Source organism: Dendrobates tinctorius, unplaced genomic scaffold (assembly GCF_039654945.1).
Source record: "Dendrobates tinctorius isolate UK_male_01 unplaced genomic scaffold, ASM3965494v1 ptg000008l, whole genome shotgun sequence".
Lineage (NCBI taxonomy): Eukaryota > Metazoa > Chordata > Amphibia > Anura > Dendrobatidae > Dendrobates > Dendrobates tinctorius.
Window position 1 is genome coordinate 70,866,324 of NW_027361676.1, and position 19,195 is coordinate 70,885,518.

The 19,195-nt window shown below is 44.7% G+C and overlaps 1 protein-coding gene across 7 annotated transcripts in view; it reads left to right on the top strand.

Moving 5' to 3' along the window:
- The window catches only part of PRIMPOL (primase and DNA directed polymerase), a 192,628-nt gene that overhangs the window by 79,746 nt on the left and 93,687 nt on the right, over window positions 1-19,195 (top strand). For 6 of the 7 annotated variants that reach the window (XM_073578332.1, XM_073578318.1, XM_073578350.1 and 3 more), the window contains one exon: window positions 10,926-11,020. The exons of the other annotated variant lie outside the window; for it this stretch is intronic. In XM_073578332.1, the coding sequence (XP_073434433.1) occupies window positions 10,926-11,020 (95 nt within the window). The remainder of the gene's footprint in view (window positions 1-10,925; window positions 11,021-19,195) is intronic. 7 annotated transcript variants of the gene reach the window in all.

The window sequence follows — 19,195 nt, forward strand, 5'->3', positions numbered from 1 at the left end:
AAGCGGCTTCCTTATTCCTCAACATGATCATCTGTTTCATGCGGAGGCATTCTAGGTGTATATCTTACATAGTCTCCTTTATTATGTATATTGCCATCTGTTGTGAGTTCATTTTCCCCTTCACCGTCGATGTCTGATGAACTCCCTCTTCTGTTGAAGGAAGGTAGTGAGGCTGATTACCAAACACCTGATCTGGTAGATGATGACTGGGTAACAGGAAATTCTGACTGGATATAAGGCAGCCGACGCCCTTCTGAGTCGCTGGTGATTTCTCTGCTGGATTCTTGGAGACCAGTCTGATTCCTGCTTCCCAAAGATAAGTTTTGCTCTGCTATTGAACTTATTAGTTTTGTTTTGTTTACCTTGTTTTTTTGAGTTCAGCCATCCCTGGTCTGGGGTGTGCTGAGTTCCATTTTTATCTCTGATCAGTTTGTCTCTTTGCTCTGTCTTCAGAATTTACCTGAGTGCTGATATAGTCTTTTTTGAAGTCCTAGCGACTTCAGGGACTGTTTTTCCTATCAGACGGTTGGGACATTTTTTGGTAGGGTTTTTTACGGATTGCAGACAGCAGCTTTTCTATCCTGTCCTTTTTAGTTAGGTTGAGCAAACGATGGGGCCCAAGCTATCTTTCTATCTGTGTTAGTGTTTTCATCTTACTTCACCGTCATTATATGTTGGGGGCTGCCTTTTGCTTTGGGGTCTGCTCTGGGGCAGTTTAGATTTCCCCTTTCTTTAGGCCTATTTAGTTCTCCAGCTGTGATCGAGGGGTCTAGGGCATCGTAGGAACCCCCCACGGCTACTGTTAGTTGTTGTGGATAGGATCAGGGGCCTGCAATCCGATAGCTGCCAACCTCTCCGGTTTTCTGGACTTAGCTTGTATTTTTGTTTTTTCCTCCTTCGGTGACTCATTCATAACAGCCATCCTTTATTACACAGTGCCCTCTCTTGTTATGTACAGCACTGTCCCTTACATATTGGTTTATATAGAGCCCTGACTTTATTACATACCGTCCTGTCTTGCTAGATGAATAATGCAATGACGGCTGATGAAGCATGGTAAAATTTCTTTTCTAATGGAGACGCTGATGAACTGGTTGTCTGGTCACTGACTGTGCCATCAGCAGTCATTTTAGATCTAACAAGAGAGGGGACTATGTAATAAGAGTGCGCTGTGAATAGCAAAAATAACAAGCATAAACTATGTAAGAGACAGCATTGTACATAACAGCAGAGAAAGATATATAGAATGGTAGAGTTGGAAGGGACCTCCTTGCTCATCTGGTCCAACCCCCTGCTCAAATATAATAAGGGACAATAACTAGAGAGGATGGTAATAAGGGACAGTGTTATACATAACAAAAGAGGAAGCTATGTAACTAAGGACGGTGTTATACATAATAAGTGAGTACACTGTATGCGAAGGGACTGAGCTATACATAATAAGTGAGTACTCTATATATGTCACGATCCATTTTTGGATGCGTGGCAGCTCTGGTTCCTCTCTAATTTAAATGTAGCTTTTTTCTTTTCAGGCCAGCGGGGGTTAATGTCAGTTTTTCTTGTTAGCAACTGTAGTTGCAACAAGCTGCCAGGTCAGCTGATGTGTGTGGTGGCCACTCCCACCATCCTTTAAGGCTGTGTGCACACGTAGCGATTTTTAAGCGTTTTTGCCGCGATTTTCGGCGCGAAAACGCTTAAAAATCGTGTACAGAACGCCCCCCATGCATTCCTATGGCATTCCGCACATGCTGTGCTAATGCTGTGCTTTTTTCTGCGGCGGAATCGCATCGCGGAAAAAATCGCAGCATGCTCATTCTTTGTGCGGAATCGCAAAGAATTGCCGCGATTCCGCACCCATAGGAATGCATGAGAATCGCTTACTTCCCGCATGTGGCTATGCTCACCATGCGGGAAGTTAAGCGTCTCATGTGCGGTTGGTACCCACGGTGTGGAGGAGAGGAGACTGTCCTCCAGGCCCTGGGTACCATACCCCTGTAAAATAAAAAATCGGGGTATATTTACCTTCCGGCGTCCCGCGATGCATTCCCGGCCTATGCGTTCCCAGTAATGCCTTGCGGCAAGGTCCTGTGATGACGTAGTCTCGCGTGACTCTAGCGGTCTCGCGAGATCGCTATAGCAACGCGAGACTACCTCATCACAGGTCTCGCAAGGCATTACTGGGAACGCTGAGGCCCGGGAATGCAGCGCGGGACGCCGGAAGGTAAATATACCCCGATTTTTTTTTATTTTTTTTTTTAGCATTTTAACATTCTATCTTTTACTATTGATGCCGCATAGGCGGCCTCAATAGTAAAAACCTGGTCACACTTGTCAAACACTATGTTTGACGAGTGTGACCAACCTGTCAATCACTTTCCAAGCGATGCTTCAAATCGCTTGGAAAGTGCTTGAATATCGCACGCGAAAATCGCGATCATAATCGGAAAAAACCGCGCGATTTCTGGGAAGGAGTCCGGTTTTTAGTAAGCGTTTTGAAACGCTACGTGTGCACATAGCCTAAATGGTTACCTGATGCATCAGCTAACTCTTGGTGATAGTTTCTCTGGACACCAGCCGTGTAGTTGCAGCTCTCTGTCTGCACTGTAGCAGCTATTTCTGGAGTTTGGAGTCCTGTTTCTATGTCCTCTGCGATGTGGAGCTTGGCAGCAGAGCCTGGAGCTAAGTTGTGTTTTTTCCTCGTCTGTCTCGTAATTGTCACTAAACCCCTATCTTGTACCACCTTCAGTGGTGAAGCTAGCACCCTTGCTGGCCAGTGCACTAGCCATTCTGCAATCATAATCAAATACTTTTTTTTTCTTTTTCTTTTTGCAACCCATTTTTCTTTATCTAGAATCATACACAGTGTTCTATGCTACATAATGGTAATGTATTTTCTTTAAAACTCGTACGGCGTACGAATGGTCCATGTGTCGTTCATATTGCACTTGTCTGATTTATATGCAGATGAGTATGTGTTTCTTCCCGACTTAGAGCATCTCCAGCCTCATTTGCATATCACATCTAGAGGATCTTTCTGTAGCAGAGCAGCATTTGTGGAGTAAGGCTATGTGCACACGTTGCGGATTCCGCTGCTGGTTTTTCCACGCGGAAACGCAGGTAAAGTGACCTGCGGTTTGGTCTGCGGTTTTGCCGTGCGGTTTCACACCAAAACTATGTTAAAGGTGTGAAACCGCTGTGGAAACCGCCCAAAGAATTGACATGCTGCGGTTTGTAAACCGCGCGGAAAAAAACGCAGCGTGAGCACATCGTTTTTGAAAACCCATAGGCTTTCATTGTACTGTACCATGTCAGCGGAACTGCTGCGTTTCCGCAGGGCCAAAACCGCTGCGGAAACGCAGCAGAATACGCAACGTGTGCACATAGCCTAAGGCTGTGTGCACACTGTGCATCTTTTCAGCGGTTTTTGGGCATGCTATTGGCCCAAAAACGCTAAGCGGGAATCCTTATGCCAGAAAAGTCAATGAGAATTCTGAACTGCTGTGCACATGATCAGTAATTTTCCTGTCCAGATTTGTACTGGTATAAATTATCCACAGCATGTCAATTCTTTGTGCATTTTTGCGACGTTTTTCGCTTATTTACTTCAATTGAGTCAGTCAAAGGTATAAAAATATTTGCGGATTTGCTGAGTTTTTGCTTGCGTTTTTATGGACTTCGTATTGGGTGTTTCCCACCCTATCGTCTGTGTGACTGCGTAAGAAACACCGGAGCGGCTGTACTGATTGTTGCTGAACTGACATAACACTTTTGTGTCTGCTGCATCTACTTAGAACCTGTTATCACTGTGATATCTAGCCCTGCTTTCCATTCCACTCAGAATTTGAACTAGAACTGCCTAACCCAGAAAACCTTTTTTTCTATAAAAACTGGTCTAACCCCTCATAAAATGTGGGCTAAGCCCAACACTATTAATGTGACATGCAAAAGTAGTTCTGAATGCTGTTGCTTCAATAGCATTCAGCAACTAGAGGGGTTAACGCAGTCACAGGAGACAGGGAGTGGTTAGCAGGGCCACAAGGGGATTGTGGGGAACTTGTTGGGATGAGTGGTGTGTGATTGGTCTCTCACAAAAGTTCAGGCAAGTAAACCACAGGGGCACAGGATTCCATTAAAGAGTGTACAGGGGTTAGCCCAGTTTCTGCTAGTTGAGAAAGTGTCTCACGAGCAGAAAGAGATAATGACTGGAAGGAATTGTGTCACAGGGATCATCTCCCTCAGCAAACCCCCCCCCTCCTCCATCTCACTGTGCTAGAAGGAATGCTGTGTACTACTGTAACTTTGTAAAGAGTCTTGATCTGTGATTTAAGAAGCAGCTGTACTATTTATGAAGCTTGTGTTTAAGAGGCTTGAATTGTACTGGACGTGCTGTGATATTAAACCACACTGCTCATCTGTTCATGGGTACTCATCAATTGTGGGAGCAAGTGGATCCATTATGTGCCTGAGGAAGCTGCAGTGCATGGTTGCCCTGAGTAACGGTTCCCCCAGAGTTCCAAAGAATTCATGAGACCTGTCCCTCCCCTATCTGAACCTAGCTGTGTGCACATAGCATTAACTGTCTACTGCCCTGTGTAGTGCAAACTATATTCCTATATCTAGTATGTTCCCCCTGGTGGACAGACCTCCCACATTCCAGGGATGGCCTAAAGGAGAACTGAGACATAAAACCGGCCATAGAAATAAAATAACATTTTATCACAGACACAAATAATCACACACAAACATCTATATAACAAACTACAAACCATCATGTCACTCCCCTGTTGCCACGACGTCTTCGTCATCCTTTCAACCCCTCTACATTACAATGATGGAAGCAGAGGCAGCTTTAGAAGTGCAGTGGCATTGAAGAAGCTGGCCAGGAACAAGATCTAACAGTTCGCTCTATTGATCCAGCCAGCAGCAGAGCAGCACTTAGGCCGGTTTCACATTAGCGCTTTTTCAGCGCACGCACGGCCGGGGGTAGCTCCGCCCCCGAGCCGGCTCTCTGCCCGGCGTGCCCGCCCCTTGCTTGTAGCGCCGCCTACTAGCGGACAGCGGTGCCTGCGATCGGCGCACCCTATCTTTAGCATAGGGTGCGCAGATCGTGCGCAGGCCGTGCGCTAGTTGCGCTTTGACCTGCGCTGCGCACTTTTGACGGTGCGCCGTGCGCGCCAAAATCAAACTTTTCGGATTTTGGCGCGCACCGTCAAAAGTGCGCAGCGCAGGTCAAAGCGCAACTAGCGCACGGCCTGCGCACGATCTGCGCACCCTATGCTAAAGATAGGGTGCGCCGATCGCAGGCGCCGCTGTCCGCTAGTAGGCGGCGCTACAAGCAAGGGGTGGGCACGCCGGGCAGAGAGCCGGCTCGGGGGCGGAGCTACCCCCGGCCGTGCGTGCGCTGAAAAAGCGCTAATGTGAAACCGGCCTTAGATCTACTGAAAAAACTTGTGTAAGTGCTACACATGTTCTAGTAGCTGTGTCCGGTAACCTATGCAATTAACAGTAAACAAAGTTAAAAATTACTTTTTTTTTTCTTTCATGCAGAGGACTTGTAATAACAATTGAATTTCAAAGTAACTTGTTTTTACATGCATTTTGCAACTTTACTGACTAAAGATAAGAGGCCTTTAAAGGGAATCTGTCACCTATATTTAGTGATATCATGTAAAGATATCACTAAATTGTGCGTCCCATAAGGATTCTAGTCAGGCCTTTGACTGCACCTTTGAGGCATCAATACCTTTTTTAGCTTGTGGGTGCATGCAAATCGCCGCGGTCTGGTCCGATGGGAGTGGCTTAGGAGTCTTCTCCCCCCCCCCCCCACCTCCTCGGCTTGCTTCACGTAATCTTCGTCTGTGAATACCACAGACACCGTTGGTTTCCGCACTTGCACAATGTAAAGGCCCCCCGACGCCTGCGCAGTATGCTTTGCCCGACTGTGGGCGAAGCATATAATCGCTACTGCGCAAGCGCCGGTATTTTCCAGTGCGGCCTATGCCCCGGAGGTGTGTCCTGCATGTGAAGACTTCCGGGGCATAGACCGCGCTGGAAAATAAAAATACCGGCGCTTGCGCAGTAGCGATTATGTGCTTCGCCCACAGTCAGGCAAAGCATACTGCGCAGGCGCCGGGGGCCTTTACATTGCGCAAGCGCGGAAACCAAAGTTGTCTGTGGTATTCACAGACGAAGATTACGTGAAGCAAGCCGAGGAGGTGGGGGGAGAAGACTCCTAAGCCACGCCCATCGGGCCGGACCGCGGAGATTTGCATGCACCCACAACAAGCTAAAAAAGGTATTTATGCCTCAAAGGAGCGGGGTCGGGGGGAGTCAAAGGCCCGACTAGAATCCTTATGGGACGCACAATTTAGTGACATCTTTACATGATATCGCTAAATATAGGTGACAGATTCCCTTTTAGGGAGTCTTTCAGCAACTTTGACCCCCCCGCCAACCATTTATAGAAATGTAGCCCTTTAAGACCTCAATTTTTTGCTCACACAGTAAGAAATCCTGTTTTGAAGGTCTGCCTAGAAGTGAATTGGGTTGCTACGATGCATTTACAGTTCCTCAGTCTCTATATTCCTAATCCAGTAGTACCAACCCCTTACTGATTGCCAGGTCAGTGATCAGTATGCCATAGCAAACAATCTGTCAATTGGCTAAGGGAGGTTGCAGCTACACTGTGTTCCAAATTATTATGCAAATTATATTTTTCTCTGATTTTCCTAAATAGTCGGTACAAATGACAGTCAGTCTAATAAAAGTCATCACCGGTTAGAGTATACATCAAATTTTATTGAAGAAATCTCCCAATAATAACAGTATAATCTCCAAAATGAATAAAAACTCAAATTGCACTGTTCCAAGTTATTAGGCACAGTAGAATTTCTAAACATTTGATATGTTTTAAAGAACTGAAAATGCTCATTTGTGGAATTTGGAGCATTAGGAGGTCACATTCACTGAACAAAAAGGATATTTTAGAGTTAAATAGCTTAACAGGCCAAGTTACATGTTAACATAGGAACCCTTCTTTGATATCACCTTCAGAATTCTTGCATCCATTGAAATTGTGAGTTTTTGGAGAGTTTCTGCTTGTATTTCTTTGCATGAAGTCAGAATAGCCTCCCAGAGCTGCTGTTTTGATGTGAACTCCCTCCCACCCTCATAGATCTTTTGCTTGATGATACTCCAAAGGTTCTCTGTAGGGTTGAGGTCAGGGGAAGATGGTGGCCACACCATGAGTTTATCTCCTTTTATGCCTATAGCAGTCAATGACTCAGAGGTATTCTTTGCAGCATGAGATGGTGCATTGTCATGCATGAAGATGATTTTGCTCCTGAAGGCACGTTTCTGCTTTTTATACCATGGAAGACAGCTTTCAGTCAGAAACTCTATATACTTTGCAGAGATCATTTTCACACCTTCAGGAACCTTAAAGAGCCCTACCAGCTGTTTCCCCATGATTCCGGCCCAAAACATGACACCTCCACCTCCTTGCTGACGTTGCAGCCTTGTTGGGACATAGTGGCCACCCCCCGACCATCCACTACTCCATCCATCTGGACCATCCAGGGTTGCTCGACACTCATCAGTAAACAAGACTGTTTGAAAATTAGTCTTCATGTATGTCTGGGCCCACTGCAACCATTTCTGCTTGTGAACACTGTTTAGGGGTGGCCGAATAGTAGATTTATGCACCACAGCAAGCCTTTGAAGGATCCTACACCTTGAGGTTCGAGGGACTCCAGAGGCACCAGCAGCTTTAAATATCTGTTTGCAGTAGCAAGGAAGCTGATTGCGAGGAACTGGATCAGGAAAGAACCACCTTCTGGGAGAGAGTTTGTGAAACAGGTGTCTTGTATCATCCGGCTGAGGAAAGGATATATGCTAAAAGAGGCAATTCTAAAACCTATGAGAGGTTGTGGAGTCCCTGGTTACAATACGGTACAGTTAGCTGATGGGAATGTGCTATATTTTACAATGCTGGTGTTGTGAATAAACCATTAATACCCGGACATAGGAACATTTCTGTTTTGTATGGTTTGATTGACAATATGGGTAAAAAGGATGACTAATGGTAAATTACGGTGTAAGAGAAATCTTATGGAGAAAAGAGTTATATAAGCTGTCTACATGGGGGGGGGGGGAACAGGGATGTTCAATTTGTAAATCTATTGTTTGTGGAAGATTTACTGTATATTCTGTATTTTGAATTCTGATTTAATAAAAATCTATTTGATCAAAAAAAAAAAAAAAAAATCTGTTTGCTGGTTTGTAATGGCTTTTTAGCAGCCACTCTCTTAATCCAATGAACTTGCCTGGCAGAAACCTTCCTCATTCTGTCTTTATCAGCACAAACATGTCTGTGCTCAGAATCAACCACAAATCTCTTAACAGTACAATGATCACATTTAAATTTTTGGGAAATATCTAATGTTTTCATCTCTTGACCAAGGCATTGCACTATTTGATGCTTTTCAGCAGCAGAGAGATCCTTTTTATTTCCTAAATTCCTTGAAACCTGTGCCCTGCTTAATAATGTGGAACATCATTCTAAAGTAGTTTTCCGTTAATTAAGCTCACTTGGTAAACTAATTATCACAGGCATTTGAGATTGATTTCAGTGATCCAAAGAGCCCTGATACACAATACCATCTATGAGTTTATTTGAAAAACAAAAAATAACATCTTTATGACACTTAAATCCAATTTGCATAATAATTTGGAACACAGTGTAGATAACAAATACAGAGGCTGAGACACTTGTAAGTGCATCTTCACTTCATACTGCGCTTCAAAACGTGGCTTCTCACTACTGGAGCTGCACTTAAGGCCGGGGTCACACTAGTGTATGGCATCCGATGTGAGAGCATGGCATGCAAAATGCTAATGACCCTCGACTCCTGCTCTGCTGCGAGCAGGAGCCGAGTGTCATGCATCTGTGCTCCGAGCCTCTCGCACAGCTGCAGAGGAGGCAGAGAAAGTACGGTAATTTCTCCATCTCCATTGTCGGGGTCAGCGTATATCGCACAGCACTAGGATGATATCTGAGTGATGTGCGCTGTGTCACTCGCACCCATAGACCTATATGGATGCGAGTGAGCAGAGACTCGGCCGAGTGTCGGTGACAATCGCAGCATGCTGCGATTTCACTCACATAGAATACGGCCATGGAGAAAACTGTGATGGGAGCTGCCCCATAGATGAATACTGGTCCGAGTGCTACGCAATGTTTTATCACATAGCACTCGTCCGTATTCATCACTAGTGTGACGCCAGCTTAAGGGTCATAAAAGGATCTACTGGCTTATTCTTTAAAGGGAACCTGTTGTCAGTATTGTGCACAGTAGCCTACACAGTGTCAGGTCGGCGCCTTTATACTGATTAAAATGATACCTTGGATGATGAAATTCATCTTGTGGTTGTTCTTTAATCTTTATTTTCAGTTTTGTGTTAATGAGATTCTTGTGCCCTAAGGTGGGGTTGGTGTATATGGTGCTCTGATTAGATTTTCATAATGCAGACTGCTGACAGGTCACTGATCCCTCACTGACCTGCCCCCTAGTTTGCATAATGAATACCTGCTAATACTGAAGAGAAAAAAAAAATCAATTTGAAAATGGCACCCTCTGCGCCTATGCAGTAGCTGCTATTGGTGTAGCTGTGATGCAAGACCTGCTACTGCGCATGCGTCAGCATCGCCATCTTACTGGATAAGGAAAAAAAATCCTCCTCCAAGATGGCACCGCCGGTACATGCGCAGTAGCAGCTCTCGGATCACAGCTACACCAATAGTAGCTACTGCATAGCCGCGGAGGGCACTATTTTCAAATTTTTTTTTTTTCCTCTTTCCTCTAACTCAGTGTTCCCCAACTCCAGTCCTCAAGAGCCACCAACAGGTCATGTTTTCAGGATTTCCTTAGTATTGCACAGGTCATGGAATTCTTGCCTGTCAAGGTGAGGCAATTATCATCTGGGCAATACTAAGGAAATCCTGAAAACATGACCTGTTGGGGAACACTGCACTAACTGAATAACTTGAATAAAATGTATTAATGGCACATAAAAACATGCGATTTTGCTGCAGAGCAGGTGCCATGGCCGGCATCTGCCTGCAGAAGGTGTGTTTTATTTTTCTTTTTTCAGTATGTACAGATAATCATGCTAACTGGGGGGGGGGGGGAGCAGGTCAATGAGGGATCATTGACCTGTCAGCAGTCTGCATTATGAATATCTAATCAGAGCACCGCATGAAGCTCCAGCCCCATCTTAGGGCATGAGAGTCTCACTAAAGGCCCCGTCACACTTAGCGATGCACCAGCGATCCCGACAACGATATGATGCGGTCAGGATTGCTGGTGCATCGCTAAGTGGTCGCTAGTGAGCTGCCAAACAGGGAGATCTCACCAGCGACATAGCAGCGGTCAGCGGTCGCTACTTTCCTGTCAGACGAGGCGAAGAAGACGTCCTCCTGCCCGCGTCGCTTGTCTTCACAGCAGGAAGCTGACGACGAGAAACGGCCCAGGACGTTCTCGCGCGATCAGCGATAATCGGAGATAAGTATCACACATAGCGATATCGCTAGCGATATCACTGCTGCGTCACAAAACCAGTGACGTTATAGCGATATTGCTAGCAATATCGCTTAGTGTGACGGGGCCTTAACACGAAACTGAAAATAAAGATTAACAGCCACAAGAATAATTTCCTCAACCAACGTATCATTTTAATCAGTGCAACGGCGCCGACCTGACACTGTGTATAGGTTACTGTGCACAATCCTGCTGACAGGTTCCCTTTTAATTAAAGGGCTTCACAGTTGGATAACTTTTTTTGGAGTGCAGAAATGGTTTCAAGCTGTGGAATCTAATTTAAGTTTAATAACCTTTTTCTCTTGTTTTGTTTTTTTGTTTTTAAAGGATGTTCACGTTTTTGCATTTGAAACTCTTCTTGATGATACAGAAAGAAGGCTCTATCTGGTAACTACTTACGCAGAGTTCTGGTTTTATTACATGTAAGTATTTAGCATGATTTCTACTACGAAGTATAACCCTGCTTCCTCCTCCCCCTGGCACCCTTTTCCCACGTGCTCCTCCTGTAAATTTTTAAAATATTATATGTTCAGTAATTACCTGTTCAAGAACAAAAACATGGTAATAATTTATAGGTCGGGGTACATAAGCAAACAAAAAAAAGGTGGTCTATGTTAATTGTTCATTAAACATGCTGCTTCATAACTAGAATCTGTGGTAGTGGAATTCGCACCCCTACACAATACCACTGATGCTGTACTTTCCTCTTGATGTCAGTCTGCTAAATGATGATGATGATGAACTGCGTCTATTAACCACTGTATGACAAGTCTTCTAGTAATGTTAGCAATATTGGGTCTTATGCAGACATTGATGTCTCACATGAATGTTTGATCTGTTCTTTTTGTTTTACTGTATATCGCTTGCCAGGAGGGCCATATGGTCAGGTCCCATAGTGGGGCAAAAATGCTCAGGATAGTGTCCGATTCTTTAGGCCTTGGCACCGACCAACACACAGGAGATCCACACATCTCCAGCTGCAGACACTGAATGAGACACTCTGTCTCCATTTTATCTGGCAAACCACGTAGGGATGTTTGAGGAGTCAGTCCCACCCTTCTCTTTTTTGACTACTCGTAAAACCCAGCCCTAGAATGGCCTAATAACTCTCTCAGCACTATCACTTCTAGATCATGCTTTCTGAGCTCACATTACCGAAGCTACCAACCGCGATGATACATATCTCCCCTCAAGGACCCGTCCGGCGGCCATCTTACATACCTTCTGCCATCAAACAGTAGCCTCTTGACAGAGCATCGGCATTGCCATGCAGTTTCCCTGGTCTATGTTCCACATGGAAGTTAAAATCCTGACGTGCTAGGAACCACCTGGTCTCTCGGGCATTGTTCTCTTTCTTCTCTCTCATCCACTTCAGTGAGGCACGATCCGACACTAGTCTGAACTTCCTGCCTAAGAGGTAGTACCTTAGAGTGTCCGGCGCCCACTTGATGGCCAAACATTCCTTCTCCAGTATGGAGTAATTCTTCTCGCAGGATGACAACTTCCGATTCAGATACAGTATGGGGTGCTCGTCCTCATTCACTTTCTGTGATAAGACAGTTCCCAGCCTGGCATCTGATGCATCTCTCTGGACCACAAACTCCTTGGAGAAATCTTGTGCCACCAGCTGTTTACACAGGGCTAGCTTCAGTTCCTGGAAGCCAGTCTACGCTTCTGAAGACCACTTAGCCATAGCCGACTTTGTCCTTTTTAAGGAGGTCTGTCAGAGGCAGCTATCATTGCGAAGTTCAGGATAAACTGGCGGTAATAGATCACAATGCCCAGGAATGCTCTGCACTGCTTCTTTGAGAGGGGTTATGGCCAACTCTGGATCTCCTTAACTTTATTTCACCCCTGCCTACGACATAGCCCAAGTATTTAGCTTCCTCCGTTCCTAAGGCATACTTCTTTGGGTTTGTGGAAAACCCCGCCTTCTATAGAGCATCAAGTATCGTCTGGACTTTGCTCAGATGGCTTCCCCAATCCAGGCTGGAGATCACAATGTCATCCAGGTAGGCCGCTGTGTACCTCTTATAGGAAGCTAGGATCCAGGCCATGGCTCTCTGGAACGTAAAAAGAAAAAAACACAAAAATTGAGCTTGACTTGAGTTGGTACACATGCAGAACATAAGCGCATGTTCACATTGGCCACAAAACATATAAAATCTACAAGAGAAAGTGAGCAAAAACCCTGCTGTAACTAAGTAAACAATGTTAGTACATTTTTAAGAAGCACCTATGGGTCTAAAAAGGTCACTGCAATCCCAAGATTAATTTCCGAGAGGTGTGTAGTTTTTAATATGGGATCACGTGTGTGGAGGGGGGTTGTACTGATTGGCACTATGTGAATGCGATATGGTGTCCTCGCAATCTATTCTGCCAAGTAGCGCTCCTTCTCTCCCAAGCCATGCCATGTGACTAAACAGTAATTTCCAACCATATATTGGGTATCAGTACATTCAGTAGAAATTGCTTAACACAATTTTTACCGCATTCTCTCTCATTACTGGTTGTGAAATTATGAAATTTGAGGCTAAAACATTATTTCAGTTGAAAGAATGTAACTAATTTTTACATTCCACATGGCTTTAATTTCTACTATGCTTAACAAACTTCCTGTATGGAGTTGTGAATTATTTGACTAGTGCAGTTTTAATAATGGTATCACTTTTTGGCGATTTTCTGACATAAAGGCCCCTCAAAGTCACTTCAAGCCCTAATGGGCCTGTAAAAAAAATAAATAAATAAATAAAAAGATTAAAAAAAAAAAAATGAGAATATAATTGCTGCTAAACAGTTAACTTTTCTCACATCCTAACAAGGTAAAAAGATTTTTTTCCGAAATTATGCTGATGTAGAGTAGACATATATTCATATATCAGCAAGAATTTTATCAGTTTACCACTAACATGAAGTATGATGTCACCAAAAAACAATTTCTAAATCACTGAGATTGGAAAAACACTCCAAAATAAATCACATGTCCAATTTGAAAAATGAGTCTCTTCTTAAGAAGGTGAAAACTGCCATTGAGGAGTTAATTTGTCTTGCGCACTGTGCTATATTTTTTAGCCTTTATTGGGCTGACACCAGACAAGCCACCGAAAACTCAAGCCATATAATTCTGCAAATTGCAGACATGACTAACTACTTCCATGTGCTCTTTCAAATATCTGACGAGTGCAGTAGCTGCCAGACAGTTACATGCACTATTATGGTCTCTAAATCGGACTATAGTGCATGTTGAACTTATTTTCTTTTTCCGCATAATTGAACCAAGAGAAAAATTGTTAATCAAAACAGCCCTATAGAATAGCATGGGTCAGTGTGCTGTCCGATTTCTAAGCTTGTCTGCATGAGCCCTTATAGTGTCATAGTTTTTAAGGTTGAAGGTAGACCTAAAGAAGCACTGTGTACTCCACCCAGTTAATTCTTCTGTTTTCTATTAGGTCTATAACGTCACGTGATTAAAAACTGACTAGTCGAATCCTTCTAAGCCCTATGTAGAAACAGGTATTCTATTTTCCCTGCATGACTTATAAGCCACTGCAAAAGTCCCTGGCAAGGAGGAGGAGGTAGCAGCAAGGTCAGGATTTGAAGAGGGGGATAATTTATGCAGGGAAAAAGATACCTCATGTTTGTACATAGAGCAGGGAAAAGAGATTTACTGGGTAGAAAGGAAAAATGTCACACACAGTGTGGGAAGACTAAGTGCAACACGAGGGGAAAAGGGGAAGGAAGCCCGAACGCTAGGGAAAGGGAGTGGAAAACCCCTAGGTAGAGCTTATAACATCCTGCCTCCCTTAGCGTCCCTATATTGGTTCCACACCATTCGCCGAGCAGGAACTTAAGCCCTGTATATTCCTAGGCCCTGAATAGGGAAGGGGGGGTGAGCACTCGTCAGTCCCCACTGTACACTAAAAAGAAGAATCGAGACAAACAAGGGGGAAGCAACTTAGCTTTAGCAGACTCAGAGAGGTAACACCAAACATGCTCCAACAGCAACAGAGAGGAAGTTAGCCGATTGCTATAGCTCCAAGCCTTCAAAAAAATGTGACTATCACTGGCGACTCCCTGAAGCACACTGGGAGTCTATAAACACCTAGGCCCAGGTGTGTCAATTAGAGCTGGAGGGAGGTTGCCACTGGGTCCAAAAGTCAGAAGGATTGAGAAGGCGTCTGCAGGGGGCGGAGCTAGCCGGCAATGTGAGGAGAAGCAGGACCCAGGAGCTCCCGGGGGAAGGGGGGGGAAATTATCCTGTTATCTTTCATTATCCTGAGCCCTGAGGGGTCTGGACAGTCTCACTGTCTTCCTCTGGGACCCGCAGTGCTGACAGGAGGTGAACGGGAGGTCAGCAGCAGAGATCTCCATCATTATGAGGAAGACACAGCTGGGGAGAGGTGAGGCGAGAGTAAATCAAGATGGCGCCGCGCCGCAGCGTGGGCTGACAGCTGGGAAACGCACAGAGGAAATGAGAAGGGAGGCAACTGCAAGGCTGCAGAAGTATGCGCGATCCGCAACCACTGGCTCTCCTAAGCAGCACCAGCAGGTAAAGGCTGGATTAGAGGGAGATGCAGCGCAGATAAAGGTGGATGGCTCCCAGGAGATGCAGGGGGCAGAGGACGCCATAGAGTCTCAGGCTGCAAAACAGATGCAGGACCCTGTGCTCATGGCTACTGTGGAACAGGCTGCTAATCTCCCCCCCCCCCCCCCCCCCCCACCCTCACTGATATCCTGAATTCTGTGTCGTGGGGGGAATGCAGCGCTAGCCCTGCAGATGAAAAACCTTAAAGATGAGCTGAGGAATGTGAGGCAGGACATTAGGTCCCTAAATGACAGAACCACTGAGCTGGAGGAGAGACAGAGTGAGGTGGAAGATGTATTATGGCCTGTGAGAACACGAGTTGAACAATACGGCAAAGTAATAGAAGCACTCAGAGCCAAGCAGGATTATTTGGAATATCGGTTGCGCCACAATAATGTGCGTATAGTTGGGGTCCCTGAGAAGGCAGAAGGAAATAGAGCTGTGGAATACTGTGAGGACTGGATTCGCAAGCAAATCGTTTGGGAATAATGTTCTGTCCCCATTGTTTGCAATAGAAAGAGCCCATAGGGTCCCCACTAAACCTCAGCCGCCTGGGGCACAGCCATGCACTGTCTTGATCCGAATCCTTCATTATATGGATAGAGACACCATCTTGAGAGAGGTTAGAGACAAGACTGAACTAACAATAAATGGGCAACAAATTTCTTTGTATCTGGATTTCTCCATTGACGTTCAAAATAAGAGACAGCAATTTAAAGATGTTAAACGCCGGTTGCGATCCTTAAAGGTGCCTTACTCATTGCTGCATCCGGCCAAGCTGCGAGTGGCTGCTATGGAAGCTACCCATTTCTTCGAATCCCCGAAGGATGCATGGGATTGGCTGGATAAGAATGAGAAAACATTACGTCATTCGGAGACTTGAGTCTGTCTATCCTTGATGTATGAACTACTTCATGATAATGGATCTGCACTATAAGTGCCTTTTGGGAGTTTTTTCGAGATACCTCCCTCTGGATTGACTGTTGGCGGAGAAATGATGGATTTCCCCTTCTGCCCTGTTGTACACTTTAAGTCCGCTCTGGTGGTGCATGCGGGCTACAGAGTGGAAAGACTTGTTTGATGGTTTCTTAATCCTTCCTTTTCTTGTTTTAAATTTTTTTTCTTCTCTCCATTTTGCATTACGTCCATGAATATGCGAAAATATTTGGATAACGAGGACTCCAGCAATATGAGGAGCGAACTAGGACTTTGGTATGGAGAGGATTTGTCTTTCTTTTTTTTTTTTTTTTTTGTAGCTCCTGTTTGCTGGCGGTGATAAGCTGCTAACAACGCTTCCCTTTTTCTGGAGAGCTGATGGTTAATGGTCTGGACTCTCGCGGAGAAGAAGACTCCCGGCCCCCAGTACTATGGTTAAATTGGGTATTGAACTGGTTGGGAAGGGGGGTTGGGCTTGTTGGGAACTGTTACTATTCTCTCTCAATTGTCTCTTGATGTATGGGGTTATTGCGGCTAGGTATATGCGATAAATGCTTCCTCACGCTGCTCTATTGCTTTTATGTCTCATAAGTGGGTACTATGGCTTGAAACCTTAAAATATTGATGTGGAATGGCCGGAGCCTGAATGAGCTGACTAAGAGTAAAGCAGTGCTTGACTATGTATAATGTTCGCAGGTGGAAGTGATATGCAGGAAACACATGGCAAAGGATGGACTTCAATCTTTGCATCCTCTATGGGTTGGGAAGTGTTTTCATTCCACCTTTTCCCCTTATTCTAGGGGAGTGAGTGTGCTGTTTAGAAGAAATACTACGTTCTGTGAATCTGATGCCAAAATAGACGTGGATGGTCGGTTTGTATATTTGAGGGGCAGATTGAATGAAATTGAATGTTTGATTGTAACTCTTTATGTCTCTCCTCCGTATTCTGGAACAGTGTTGAAGGAGAGTCTTCGGTTTGTAGAGATCTATCCGGGAGCCCCGATGATAATATTGAGTGATTTTGACAATATACTGGATAACACATTAGATCGATCGCAGGGGTCAGGGGGACCATTGAGAGATCAGACACCGATTTTGTGACGCAGCAGCGATATTACTAGCGATATCGCTATGTGTGATACTTACCTCCGACTGGCTCCCCCGCTGGTTATCGCTGATCGCGCGAGAACGTCCTGGGCGTGGACGCGGGCAGAAGAAGACATCATCACCGTGTCTGACAGGTAAGTAACGACCGCTGCTGCGTCGCTTCATCGCTAGTGAGATCTGCCTGTTTGGCAGCTCACTAGCGACCATTTAGCGATGCACCAGCGATCCTGACCGGGTCATATCGTGGTCGGGATCGCTGGTGCATCGCTAAATATAACGGGACTCTTACTGGTGCAGGTGCTAGACTCGGGGTGGTTCCGTCAGGGTCGATCTATCAATAGTCCGACAATGAAGTGCATGGACAAGGTATGGAACACGGCCAAAGAAATATTGGTAATACATGGAGTCACGGGGCATTCCCTGATTTGGAGAAACTTGACATGTACAGAGCTAAATAAATTGAAGGGTTTTGAGCTATGGGAGAGGAGAGGGATTAAACTAATATCACAGCTTTATTTGGAAGGGGAGTTTCGATCTTTTGAGGATCTTAAACAGACGTTTTCCATTCCTAATGCAAGATTTTTTCAATATCTCCAGCTGAGACATGCTTGTGACTCATTCCACTAGGTAACCCAGCCAAAACTCCACTGTTGGATAGAGTAGTGAGGGGAGGAGGATCAAGAGGTATTATATCGATGATATATGCAACAATGCTGGAAAAGAGAATGGCAAGCTTGGAGACACTGAAGAATAAGTGGCAAGTTGATGTAGGTGATTTAACAGATGATGAACGGGAAGATGCATTGCAAGAAGTCGCAAAATCTCGGTTAGCAAGGCGCAGAGAGTGTCACATCTTTATTTGCTTCATCGAGTTTATCGAACTCCTGTGCGGCTGTTGAAAATGGGCTATGCTAGAGAGGCTGATTGTTGGAAGTTTGGAATGCCCAATGCAGATCTGATACACGTCACCTGGAACTGTCCCCAGCTATGTAGGTTTTGGGGGGATGTGACTGATTTACTTAATATTGTCTATCAATGTCCAATGGTATTAGACCCCAAAATGGCTCTCCTGGGTTGGGTGGAGAATTTGCCGCTCTCGGAGGGACACCAGCTTGCAGTCTCACGAATATTATATCAGGCTCGTAAGAGTGGCGGCTTCTGTACCCACAATCACGGAAGTTACTGATGCAGTTAATAATAATATAGATATGGAGAAATATGTGTACGAAAAGAGAAGAATAATTAAGAAATGGGAGGATATATGGGCGCCTTGGTTGAACACATCCGGGTTGGCTCCTTCTAGACTAACATGGATGAGAGCGTTGAGGACGATATAATTGGAAAACTCTGGCTCTGAGAGACCAAATGCATCGAGAGAGAAGAGTTTTTTTTTGTCGAGTGAGGGTGGGGGGTAAGATGGGAGGGATTTTTGTGGGGTTCTATTGTGTTTATGTAATACACTATTTGGTAACTATCCTGTATGTGATTACCTGTTTTTTCAGTTTTTGAAAATGTTTAATAAAAAATTACCTGATAAAAAAAGAAAAAGGAGGAGCCTGTAGAGCGAGCGACTGTCTGTAGTATCTGACACGCCTGTGACACAAAATGAGCAATTGTAAGTACACAGTGCTATGTAATATGATTGCAATATATTAAGAGGATAAAAACTTTGATGGGAGTGCCTCTTTAGCCCCTTTATGACCAGAGCTTTTTTCGGTTTTCCGTTTTTCACTCCCCTTCTTCCCAGAGCAATAACTTTTTTTTATTTTTCCGTCAATATGGCCATGTGAGGGCTTATTTTTTTGCGGGAATAGTTGAAATTTTGAACATCACCATTGGATTTACCATGTCGTGTGCTAGAAAACGGGAAAAAAATTCCAAGTGAGGTGAAATTGCAAAAAAAGTACAATCCCACACTTGTTTTTTGTTTGGCTTTTTTTTTGCTAGGTTCACTAAATGCTAAAACTGA